Genomic DNA, 13,055 nt, shown 5'->3' on the forward strand with positions numbered 1-13,055 from the left:
ACTATTTTCTTGTGCACTATCAATACATGCTGACAAACGCCTCAGGACAGATGTATGTATGTGGCGTTTTATAAAGCTATATCCAACATCAATAATAGGATATTTTGGTTTATTTATTTATTTATATATGCACATTAATGAACATTTCTGTAAACGTGCCAGAGTTAGCCAAGAGGCTATTTTTCATCTGTAGTCCCTGGACAGATTTTAAAAGTCAACCTAAAACACATTTCATTTTAAACATGTAAATACAATACATTTAAAACAAGCAACAGTCATTACTGGGATACTTAAATAAAACAATTTAAAATATAGAACATTAAAACAAAACAAATAAAACAAAACAAAAGAACACAGGCGGTGGATTGTAAGGAGCAGAAGATTGGGTTCAATTGTTGTCAATCAATCAGATCAGAAAACATAATCAAGATCCCACAGGCGTCCAATCATTGAATGAAGCTAAGCAAGGGGAGAGGAGGGGAGTATTTTGATTGAAATCTTGCTTTACAGTTGCTCAGTGTGCAGTGCTCGGTGTTGCGTGTGTTGTACTCACTCTGTCTTTCTCTCTACTGGCATGGCCCTCCCTCCAGCCTTCCCCACCATGGTAGACAACCACGTCGGCCACAACTACATGGGGGCCATGGAGCCCAAGCCAGTGTACCCGCCGCCCCAGGTCACCCCGTCCAGGTACTCGCCTGTTCCCCGCCACATGCTGGGGGAGGAAGACTTCACAAGGTATGTTACAGACCGGTTCCTCCATGAATGACTCTCCTCTCTTATGTTACCCTCACACAGGCTCCACGAGTGTACATATGAACGATTGTAATGCATAAACTTGCATTGGTGGTGGATAGCAACTCATTGCCATTATGCGGTTGTAGAAAATCATTTCTGTGGAACTGAATTGCACATCACAACATTACATATGTATATTATTTGTAGGTTTGCATGGGTTTCTCTTTTCCTCCGTTTTGTTGCTTTTTATAGAGGTGTTGTGTAAGGTGATGTGGTTAATTTTGAACAATACATGAACGTACAGCAATTTAAAACGCTCTTGTGAAGTGTTTCATGGACAAAATATGTTTTAGCTTATAAGGGTCCTGGCGGTGCATACTGTATTTTAGCTGTGACAGTGTGTGGTGGCTGTGTGCTGACCAAATACTTTGCAGAGAGGCTTCTTGTCACTTCTTGAACTTGTTATGACTGTGTTTTAACCTTTGACCTCCTATCCAAGTACTGGATCAGAAGTAGCATTCATAGAGGCTTGATTGGAGTGCCCCACAAGGCCTTGAGTCATCTTAGCCCACAGCTCGGGGCAGGGGGCTGTATTCCCCCCTGTGTGTGCGTGACTGCATGCAGGCGTTTATGCGTGTTGTGGAGTGAACGTGTTACCCGATGAGTGTCCGTTACGTGGCCCTGTACAAGCTGTCTACATGACTTGTATGTGCATTTGTCGCCTGTTTGTTGGTATGTGTGCTTTATATGTGTCCTACACTTGTTCCGTTCACTGTGATTCCTGTACCCCACAGCAGGGCTGAGCCTATTTACAGTGTCATCCACAAACCTGGGGACATCAAGGTGCCCCAGGCCCTCTACAGAGGCTTCTGTCCTTCCCCTGCTCCCTTGTGCCAAGGTCCACTCCCCTTCTCTGGCAGGTACTAACCTAGACCATCACGCCTTGCTTAGCTAACCCTCCTCTGTATAGCTTAGCACCTGGATCTGGCAACAGACCGGAGTAGGGCCAGACAGGGACTACTGCCTTACTTTGTGTACAAACTACACAAGAAGAAGAAGAAGAGGAGGAGGAGGAGGAGGAGGAGGAGGAGGAGGAGGAGGAGGAGGAGGAGGAGGAGGAGGAGAAAGATGGCAATGGACTTCTTTTAGCTTTCTGTTTGTGTGTTTGCATGTACATGTTTCCTCACCTTATGTCTACCTTACTGCTTTGTATGTTGTCACTTTTAGTATGTTGCCGCTTTTTATGTTTCCAATGAAAAACTAAATACTACAAAAGCAAATTTTGTAGTATTTAAAAGCAAGCGTTTTATAAAAATTAGCTTATTATTTCTCACCCTTTGTGTGTTTGTTTTTTTGCTCTACTTAATTTCACAGTCATTAACTGTCCATACATTTTGCTACTAATCTGCTCACATGTATGATTCTAAACCAATACGGCCCTGTTTAAAATGGAGCTGTACCTGCTCCTCACAAACACATCTCCACAGGAGTGCAGCTGAAAGGGCTTCACGCTCCCACAAGCTGCTCGATTCCATCTGTCAGGAGGCTTCGACAAAACCAAGCCTCCATCTCGGGCCAAGCTACTTTCATGAGGACAATAATATACGTGATACTTATGGCAATGTGTTTGGAATAACCAAATGTGCAAAAGGCCTCGCTTTAGTTTCATTTATTTGTTTTCCTTTGTATTCACCGTCTTTCCTACCCTGCTTCACCTCATGGATGAATGCGCTGGTGTTTCAGTGTGTGAACCATTGCTTTCTATGTTATGTGTTTGTGTTGAATGTAGCTTATATTGTGTGCCATAAATGCCGTGTGTGTGTGTGTGTGTGTGTGTGTGTGTGTGTGTGTGTGTGTGTGTGTGTGTGTGTGTGTGTGTGTGTGTGTGTGTGTGTGTGTGTGTGTGTGTGTGTGTGTGTGTGTGTGTGTGTGTGTGTGTGTGTGTGTGTGTGTGTGTGTGTGTGTGTGTGTGTGTGTTGAATGTAGCTTATATTGTGTGCCATAAATGCTGTGTGTGTGTGTGTGTGTGTGTGTGTGTGTGTGTGTGTGTGTGTGTGTGTGTGTGTGTGTGTGTGTGTGTGTGTGTGTGTGTGTGTGTGTGTGTGTGTGTGTGTGTGTGTGTGTGTGTGTGTGTGTGTGTGTGTGTGTGTGTGTGTGTGTGTGTGTGTGTGTGTGTGTGTGTGTGTGTGTGTGTGTGTGTGAGAGTTGTTGGTGGTGTAGCTCAAGTCCGGTTGTTGTTCTGTATAAGAAAGGGCAGTACAGGAGGCTGACCGGGGCCACCCAACATAAATATTCTTCTTTGCAGCGTTGGAATGTTTTGCCTGCTGCTCTACAGTATGAATGTAAATATAAACAGAGTCGTGCTGTTACCATAAATGTAATGGGGGAGTAAGAGCCTGATCCGGTGCGAGCCAGCGGACCAGAAGCAGCAGACTGTCCTGCAGCTGTCATGATTCATCTGCACACTGGGAAAACCAGGCCATGCACTCAGGTCTTACCCGTCTCATCACCAGTGCTGCCAGCTCCGATCACACACACACATACTGTGTACACCGAGACATTTGCTCACGATGTGCTGAGTGACACATGCGAGCCCACACGCAGATACACACAATCTGAGTAGGGTATTCTGATCCGACTCTTTTAGTCTGGATCAAATACCTGTGTGTCTTGTATTGCTCAAGACCTGGCCGATCACAGTGTCTAATTCATAAGCTGCATGCTTCACTGTGTAAATAACTGAAATACTTGATATGTAACACGACATCAGGCTTGGCTTTTTGACATTGCTTTCCTATCTTTGTAAAAACAAAATTGACACATAATTACATGGATATAAATGTGCTTCCTATATATATTATTAAAAATGATAAATGGAACACGAGCAACTTGGTAAACAATCTCAAAATAAAAAAATAAACAAGAATTGTAATTTGAATGTAAACCTTAACAATATAGCAACAAATGAGTCAATTTTAATTCCAGTAAATAAAATATAAACTGAATCGAATCAAATTAACATCTATTTTAATATCGGTATCGCCGCATCCTTAGCTTTAATTGAACCCACAATTATGACACTGACACATACATGCTGGTATTCTTCCTGCAATGAGAGCGGCTCACATACTGTGGCCATGTATTCACCTGTTTGTCTTATGTCCGCTGCATAATCAGAAAAAAGTGTCCCGAAGAACATCATGGCTAGCAATCAGCTGGATCACAATCAAATCAGACAGACAAATAGCAGACCCCTCCCTCCCGCCCCTGCAGCTTCCCCATTGCCAGTAGGGGTTATTTTCGATGGAAGCTGTAGTAAGCGCAGGCTTCCGCAGAAGTGGAGCAGGCTGGTTGTGAGGAATGAGTCAGAGCTTGTATCGGCCCTCTGCCCATCTGCACATCCCCCTCAGTGGTGTCATCGCAGACACATCCTCCCCCTTCTCCATCTGATATTGCCCCTTTCTTCTGGAGATAAGTCAGTACTGTACATCCTTGTCTCTGTCCACAGTGGACTTTATACGAGATAAAACCTCTGTTTAAATATGCATGCGTAGTGTAAACATACTGTGTGCCGTGGTGACAGTGTGCACCATCACAGCCTTGCGTACACAAGGCGGCTTTGTTCATGCACAGCTTACGTAAATGCAGAAGCCTGTGGACTGCAGCAGCAGGTGAGCTCATCAGTAACTATGTGTGTTTCATGCAAAAACACAAGACCTTTGACTGATCTGCTCAATAATTCAAGCATCAATAATTAGAAATGCTAAGAGCTTCTTAAAAGCTGCAAAAGCAAAAAAGGGGAGTTTGAAATAAAAGAAATCACAGCGGGATTCAGCCGAGTACTCGTCTTAGGTGTTAATCATTCATCCCTCCAGTTTTATTCTTAGTCACAGTGAGAGGCATGACATATCTTTGACTGTCTATCACCTTAGCAGTGAATACATTTTTCCCTGTCAAAGGAGAAGAAAATAGCCGGCCATGACGAAGAGGCAGTGACCAAAAATCTATGGGGGAAATTTCAGCAGTGAAAAGGAAGGCAGTGACAAAGCAGTATTTAAATGTTAACAGTATACGCCTCTATACATAAGCTGATGTAATCCATTTGTGGGGGAAAGGGAGGGATAAAATGCTGCGAGAGGTAGTGTCTGTGTGGAAAATGGCGTCCATCTGCAGTGTCCACCATTAATCAGCCAAGCAGAGCCAATTAGTGTGCTGAGTCCCGGGCAGCGTGACCCGCTGAACCCCGCTGCCCAGATCTCCATTCACAGCTTTAGGATCGAGCTGCAACCGCCTCGGCCAAAACCCTGAAGCAGAGAGGGAAAATATAGCGGTGGGAGGGGGAGTAGGTTTTGAATTAGAGAAAAGAGTCGCAGGAGAAATGGCTGGGCATAGAGAAAGGGCTTTTACCGCTCAGTAACTGTTTACATTCCTGGCAAAGATGAAAAGGCAAAGGGGGAAAGGAGGGGGAGGCAGGTCTTGTGATAGGGAGCGAGGACATTAAAACTGTAGGAATTCACTCCCATTTTGCATGAGATTATCCAGGCGATTCACATCCTATGGACTGACTGTACACGCAGAAACACACTCTCATGCATGCTGCACCAACTGTACAAATGGAGGTTGCTGGCCTAACGCTTTTAAAATATTCCACAGCAGTCTGCACAATATTTCCCATGAGGGAATCATGCTTCCAGCGTGCAGCCAGGTCACAGATTATGGAGGCGTCAAATCAAAGGCCAGAACATCGTGAAAGTCAGTTCATGTTTGTTTACACTCTGACAAATGAGCTGAGCGCTTCTGGGAATCTTTCTGCCTATTCTCCAGAGGGCCGAGGCTGACACACTGGAATGCTGGTGTACTGTATTGGAGGATTTGGGAGGGGACATTATAGTGTGAAAGGAGATTAAACTTGGATAACCTCCAGTTCGACACATCCAATGCTCTTGTTGTTATGCAGTCCTGGTTATTCCAGATGTGAGGGAGGGGGGGGTTTGGCCTCTTCTTGAAGAAAATTGAACAAAGATGATTTTTGTGGGAGCGTTAGGGTTAAGCGTTAGGTCTCGCCTTGCTGGTGATGATAGGGGGGAGAGTGTTTGTGACAGCCCAAAGAGGAGCTGCTTCCCATCACAGCACACAAGATAGGGAACACGAGGCCCCGAACACAAGAGCTTCTAAAACTGGAGCCCCTCTCTCAGTGGAGGGTCAGACAGGCAGAGGGGGCCAGGAGTAAGAGCGATGTGCCATAGCCACCATGTTCACAGTCAACATCTCATCCTCCATGTCGCTGGTGAGGAGCCTGCCCCAACGCACTGTTAGGAAATGCTCTTTCAGAAGCAAGCACCGTTTCCGGATCATAAGGTAACCATGGAGATCTGTGTGCCTCATCGAGACGGGATGAAAAGCTGTGGATGGGGCGCGTGGTTATTTTCAGACTTTTTTGAAGGAAAGGCAGTTGTTTTAGCACATTTAAAGGCATTTGATACTTGACAGGTTTCTTTTTTCAGCTTTTCATCTCAGGTACAAAAAGATCTAAAAGGCTTTAGAAAAAGCAGGCATGTTTAAGATGTGTGAGTACAATCTGATAGATTGACTCTGCCTTGTGAAACACTACATTTAGAAATCATGCAGACCAAGATAGATCTTATTCATTGGTTGTACAAAATACCATCTGCATCTTCAGGAAATGACAAATAAATACACTTAAACAGTCTGGTTAAACTTCCTGAAGTGGGCACAACTTTCCGATAATCTTAATTACTATTAGCGGGGTAATCAACGCTCTTTCCAGTCATTCAAGGGTCTGATTCAGAGAGTCTGGAAGGCTGCCATCGAGGGGGAAAAGGTCTTAACAGCGAGTCAGAGCGCAGCCATTAGGGATCGAGTAGGAATTGTTCCTGCAGACCGCAGGCTGAGTACTGCGAGAGAAGACCACTAATGGGAACCATGCAGTGTTTTCTGTTGAGAGTGGAAACACTGTGCGACTCTGTGTGTGCATATACCTTTGTACGTGCATGTATGTTTATGTGTGTATTTGTACTGTATGTGCGAGGCCAACGATGGGCTTCCAAGAGTGTGTGTGTTTGCTTTGGTGCGGAGTGTGTCCTCAGAGGGCTTTTGCTGCACCATAGCAACGGTTGGGCCTCTCTAGCATCTTTAAACTGAGGCAGTCTCCTGGAGGATCAGTGGCTAAAGCAGAGGGGCCTGTTGAGCAGGAGGGGGCTCATTGTGTTTGGTACGTTATTATGAGTGACTGTTTAAAAGTGTACACCTGTGTACATTTCCATGAGATCTACATGCAAAGCAGAAAGTTCTATACAGCCAGCGGGTAATGTGCATTTGGAGCCTAATGTGTTGCTGCTTGTTGTATTGCATCATTGTATCTATTGCAGAACTGTTATCAGTGTAATCCACATCATCTTATTAGTGATACGATTTATTATATGACTGTTTAATGGATTCATAATTGTGTGAGTGGTACTGCTACTGATTAATCATTTAAATGTTATTTTGGAAGCACTGACTTCCAAATATACAGAGCATCACAGACAATAGAAGGCAGCTGTTGTTTGGAACAGCCTCTGTGTATCTGTAATTTTATGCTTTTGGTCATACATATATATATCGTTGTATCTCCCACTGCTCATTTCTTCATTGCTCTGGGTGCTGCCCTTCACCCTGACCCTGTCCCTCTGTCTGGCAGGGAGCCGAGGAAGGTGTTGCTGCACAAAGGCTCCACAGGGCTAGGCTTCAACATCGTTGGCGGGGAGGATGGTGAAGGCATCTTTGTGTCCTTCATCCTAGCTGGAGGGCCGGCTGACCTGAGCGGCGAGCTGAGGAGGGGCGACCGGATTCTCTCGGTCAGTATCTCAACAGCAAGCTTTGTTTGTCCACATCAACAACTGTTACATATTTTAAGCAGTTCAGCCAAATCCTGTTGCCTGAATAATGATATTAAATTAATTTGGCCTTGTGTTTAGAAAGCCAGCAAACACCTGGCCTGCTGAAATGTCCTTGAGCAAAACATAACATTCATAGAAACTCAGAGGGAGCTTACCTGTGCTCTGCATGACAAGAACATTTAGTGAATCATTGAATTGAAGTAACCAATAAATAACATCATGTGATCATAGCTGTTAACCTTTTCACACAGTGTTGCTCTAAACGTAGCTGCTTGTAGTCTGAAAATACATCGCCACACATTATTTAAAAAAACGAATCAATCTATGCTTGAATACATTTCTTTAATGCAACATTGATTGTGTGTGATAGTGAAGGTTATCCAAACAAATAAAGCAATCTTATCTTTCAGTAAAATGTAAATGTATTTATTTACATACTTTTAATCCTGTCACATTCAACAATATCACTCAAAATGACCACAGGCTGAAATGTGAAACATCTAGCTTGATAAACTCTGCTCCATCCAGTTAGACCTCTTCTCTTTTCAATCATCCGTGAGCTCGACTTCTCTACAGATCTCCACAAGAACACAAGCGGCACACCTTTAGGATCTACACTGGATTGTTTTGCTAAAAGATTTCTTGTCTGTTTGTTGTAGGTGAATGGAGTGAACCTAAGGAATGCCACACATGAGCAGGCGGCCGCAGCTCTGAAGAGAGCTGGACAGACTGTCACCATCATAGCTCAGTACAGGCCTGAAGGTGAGGGCCGTCTCATATCACACATGAATATCTATTTCACACAATCCCCTGTAAAACCAGACATGAGGATTTATACACTACAGATGTTGTGTGGATTCAACAAAAACGTTATGTGTTAAATGTAGAGGTGCTAATAGGGAAATATTTGTTGTATCTTTGAAAAGAGCTGTGCTTGCTCTTACTCCTTGTTTCCAGTGTTTGTGTTTGCTAGGCTATCCTACTACAGATGGGTGCTTTGTTGACCAAAGACTGACATAAATCTGCTCTCATACAGAAAGAAAGAAAAAAACATTGCCCAAAATCTGTAACTATTGCTTTAAAGGACAGGCATTTTTTCCAAGTTAGTTGTTAGTCAAATTAAAAGAAAAACAGTATCATATAAAAAATCACATTTAAAAAAACTAAAACTGGGAACAAAGTGTAGGGTAATTCAGTTATGATAAAAATAATTCTGCCTGAGTGAGGACTGCAGATGGAAATTAGCTATTAGCTATAATCTGGCATAATTAATATCTTCTCTTTTCTGAGATTAATGTATTTGTATGCATGGTCCTTGTTGAAATAAATACATAATATTAAAAATATATATTGAGCATCAGGGATTGTGCAAGAAGCATTTCACATTCAACAAAGAACAAAATAATACATCGAAGCAACATTAGTCAATACTTTTGTAAATTTCAAAGATTGTTTGGGTTTTTGTTGCCTTCTTTTTTTATGTACCTTTACAAACACTGCCTATAGCGTTTACCTATGGCATTTACCAGGCGGTGAATTTCAGAGGAAAGGCGCTGTCAAGTTGCATTGTGGGAAATGTAAGATATCTTGGCTTCGGCTGCTTTAAGAGAACCCATTTCTTTAATCTGTCACTCAAACGTCCCCAGCCTTTAATAAAAAGCAGCATTCAAACCACAGTTTTACCCCTTTAACGTTGCAACGAAATACCTGATTTGGCGGTGGATACAGCGTGATCAAATGAGGGCAGCGCTACTGAAAGCTGCAGGAAGTATTCAGGTTCAGGGGCGGCTCTAGTGTTAGCAGCAGGCTGAGAGTTGATCCACAGCAAGGCGGGCAAACGAGCCGCTGTTGTCCTTCTGTTCACACTCCCCGCTGCTGGTAGACACAACCCGGGACAGCGATGGAAAGCGGACACTAAGCGGGAAGTACGAGCTAACGACACCAAAGGACAGTACATTAGGAGTTCAAACTAAAAGCTGGAACACGGAAAAACTTCCCACTTGTATCTGTCTACCAGCCTGTGTGAATGGGGGATGGGCTCGACTACAACAGCAGAGCAGAAGCCGCATGAAGTCCCCAATGACTGGATGAAGAAACCGGCGAAATAATAGTCACAGTTGCATTACATTAAGGTGGAAAGAAGGGGAAACACTACGGTGGATGTTGGATTACTGAAACAGGAACAAACCGAGTGAGGTAACTGGTCTATTTTGACTGCTACTGTACCGAGGAAGTGTCGCTCTTCCTATCTGTAACCTGTAGTTTTACTCCTGTTGTCAGTGTAACAAGTTACTCCCTTTATGTCTGCGTTGTGTTTTCAAAGTCTTGACATTAATACCTTAGCTTGAAGGACATGTGGTAGCCTCAGCCCTACTGTACCCAACACAACCACTTCTACGGCTGACATTACCTGGAATCAGCAGTTGTCTGGTTTTATGACTTGCTTTTCGTTATTTCTCTATTTAATTTCGTATTTGAGGCTAGTTGTAGTCGCTTAATGTTGTGATTTACATGCAGCAGGATTTATTTGGGTACATTTAACAGTTGCTCTACAGTTCTTATGCAACCTAAAGCTTTAGGTGTGTTCAAACAGGTGTTTGTCAGCTTGGTGGTGTTAAACTGTGACCTCACCTCTTCACGTTGACATTACATTTGTATGCTTCACAACACTTTGGACTCTCTAACCACAAGTCCATTTTCATGCTGACTAAAGCAGAATGTGTGTGTTTGCTAGCCTCGGAGTTGTTTGTTACTTAAGGAGATTATTTTACACAGTGGCACTATTCATTCTTTGTAATAGTACTAGAGATTTGCTGTACATTACAGATTTTTTTTGCTTCTGAATTCTTCTCAGTGTTTTCGTAATTCATTGCGTGTGTGTACTCGAGCATACTGGGTTATGCTATAACAACAATGGAAAGGATATTGTGAGCTTTAGATCTAAGGCTGAGTTCTCAGGTTGGACTATGACAGGAATGTGAAGAGGCATAAGTTGTGGCATGCTCAAACTCCATATAACTTTCTATTTCAATAAAACACAAGCCTTGAATGTCCAATAACTCTCCAAGGTCATAATGATTGAGGTGGAACAGGATCGGTGAAATGGTGCGGGGCTAAGTTAAAGAAAGACAAAGACTGAGATCAAAACTGACAGAACAGCCTTGTAGTCTTTTCTTCTGCCTCAAAATACTGAATATAATGCTTCATTCTTGTCCATGTGAGTTCATGTTGTCTCGCATGCCAGACCAATCAGGCAGCATCTTGCGTGGTTAGTTGAAGGGAACCTTTGTTTTCCAAACCAAATCAAGCTTTCAGCTCTGTGCCCCCTTTGTAACCCAGTGAAGGACTCTTATCTGTTTGTGTACAATGCCTAACTACTCAAACTGGCAAATGATTGACTTCCTGCCACGCCACTGGTGACCTGAGATCTGTCGCCAGTATACCTGCTGCCGTCCTAAAGCTGTGTGTGACATGTCGTTCATTTGAGTTTGGAGCAGGAGGAACCCCCAGTGAGATGTACAAGGACAGTGAGTAAGGGGGAGGAAGTGGAGGGTGGATGCTGGTTTACACAGGGCAAAATGCCTGGAAAGTATTCTCAGAGGCCGGGGCCCGGGCATCCACAGACCTCTGATAGTAGGCCAGCTCTGAAGACAACAAGAAGCCCCGGTGGAGCACACAGGCTGCAGCAGGACGCCGCGCTGACTCGAGTGGCTTCCTGGAGCATCACCAAGTCTTTAACTCTCATTCAGCTGGGAGGAATGGAAGTGAGGGGTGTGTATCCACACGCTGCCTTGCCCCACTATCAAGGAGCGTAATTACACACAAATCTGCATGTAGGAAATGAGAGGAGGGTTGTGGAGGAAATGCTGAACTCAAAGGCCTCTCAGCTAGGGCTGCACAATTAGTCACATATTGATCATGATCATGAATTTGGCTTCAACAATTGATTGAACACGATTGGCTGCCATATTGTCATTCAAAACGTGTGCTGTGACAACTTTCCGAAATTTTGTGGCTGCAGCTTTGAGTACAAGAGTTATATGCCACAGAGAGCAGATGAGCAAAGAGGAAATGCACTGAATTGAAGTGCAGAAGAAACTTATTTTGAGTCTTGCTTTTGATGCAATGATGTGTTAATTGGCAGAAATATAACACGGCATGAAAGTGAAAGCAGTGCTCTGAATTAGATTTTGGTGAATGTTTTTTGTTAGGGTTCTATTTTGTACTCATACCGGTCTGCATTTCAGACGATTGTAGAAATAGCTAAGCCAGGGTCTACATGTTCATCGTGCTGAAGTTTATTATTGGAGAGGGCGTGTGTGTCTGCCCTGGCTGGACTATCCTGAGAACATAACACACTCTCACATTACAAGTACATGCCTGCTGCGTTGCATAACTGGATCAAAAGAGAAGCGACCGCCCCCCAAAATAAAAAGCTGTACGCCTAATGAGGACGCGCAGTGGGAGTGAGAGATACAGAATAGTCCCAGTTTCTATTAGCTGTCGTTTCTTCCTGTGGGTCACCCCTAAAAATATAAGCTAGCTCTTGTGTATTAAGTGTTTTAATAGACGGAGCATTAACGTTTATAATATTGGTACCCAGCATTCAGCATCGTGTTTGTGGGTAGTAGGGTGGATGAATAATGAAGCTGGATTGATCACTGGATTAGTCATTAATGAACTAATAGACATTGCAATTATGACTCAGTCTGTAACCAGGTACAGATGATTATGTTATTACTAGTGTAACCAGATCATTTAGACTTTATATTTGCAGCTGCTGTAGATTACAGCCTCGTACATGTTGATGCAATAAGAGGTTAACATCGTGCCAGGCATGTTTTATGATGTACAAATGGCGAGTTTTGAAGAATAAATGTGTCTTTTCAGTCTTGTTCTGACATTTGTTAAGAAAATGTCAGGTACAGTGAGAGCTGTGATTTGGATTGATGGCATTTCCTTTTGTTGAACATATTCATTGCATAGCTAAAAATTCAGCTTTATTTGAATTCAGTTGTATTGAAAAATGAGACGGTGTCCATTGAAATTGCATGAAGCTTTTATTTTTTCACTTGGTAACTCACAGTAAATAGATGACAGGAAATAAAGGGAGGAGATGAAGAATGACCTGCACCAAGGTCCCAGGCTGGATGCATCAATCTCTGATCTTTAGTGTAGCCAGAAATCAGTTCAATTTGCATCCGTGGTGGTCTTGGGTCTAAACGTTTCCGTTACAGTTGTGACTTCTATGTGTGTTTTGTTGCTATCTAACATCTGATTTCCTCACAATCCGGAAAGCTTTATTTCCATCACGACTTCTCCATGTCCTCCATGTGTGAGGAACAAATAGTCGATTTAGGTTTCAGTATAAGGTGTCTTCTTCCTCTGGCTCTGTTGTGATCCTCCTTCTCCAGTATCACT

General features: G+C 43.2%; 1 protein-coding gene across 9 annotated transcripts in view; it reads left to right on the plus strand.

Annotated features, from left to right (window-relative positions):
• dlg3 (discs, large homolog 3 (Drosophila)) overlaps positions 1 to 13,055 on the plus strand; it is an 86,770-nt gene that overhangs the window by 58,939 nt on the left and 14,776 nt on the right. For 5 of the 9 annotated variants that reach the window (XM_034093096.1, XM_034093093.1, XM_034093098.2 and 2 more), the window contains 3 exons: positions 573 to 735; positions 7,436 to 7,592; positions 8,294 to 8,396. In XM_034093096.1, coding sequence (XP_033948987.1) covers positions 573 to 735; positions 7,436 to 7,592; positions 8,294 to 8,396 — 423 coding nt within the window. Of the gene's footprint in view, positions 1 to 572; positions 736 to 5,917; positions 6,094 to 7,435; positions 7,593 to 8,293; positions 8,397 to 9,301; positions 9,831 to 13,055 lie in introns of those variants that run through there. The other 4 variants (XM_034093095.1, XM_034093097.2, XM_034093102.2 and 1 more) reach the window with 3 other exon arrangements.

Source organism: Pseudochaenichthys georgianus, chromosome 10 (genome assembly GCF_902827115.2).
Source record: "Pseudochaenichthys georgianus chromosome 10, fPseGeo1.2, whole genome shotgun sequence".
In the NCBI taxonomy this organism is placed as follows: Eukaryota; Metazoa; Chordata; class Actinopteri; order Perciformes; family Channichthyidae; genus Pseudochaenichthys; species Pseudochaenichthys georgianus.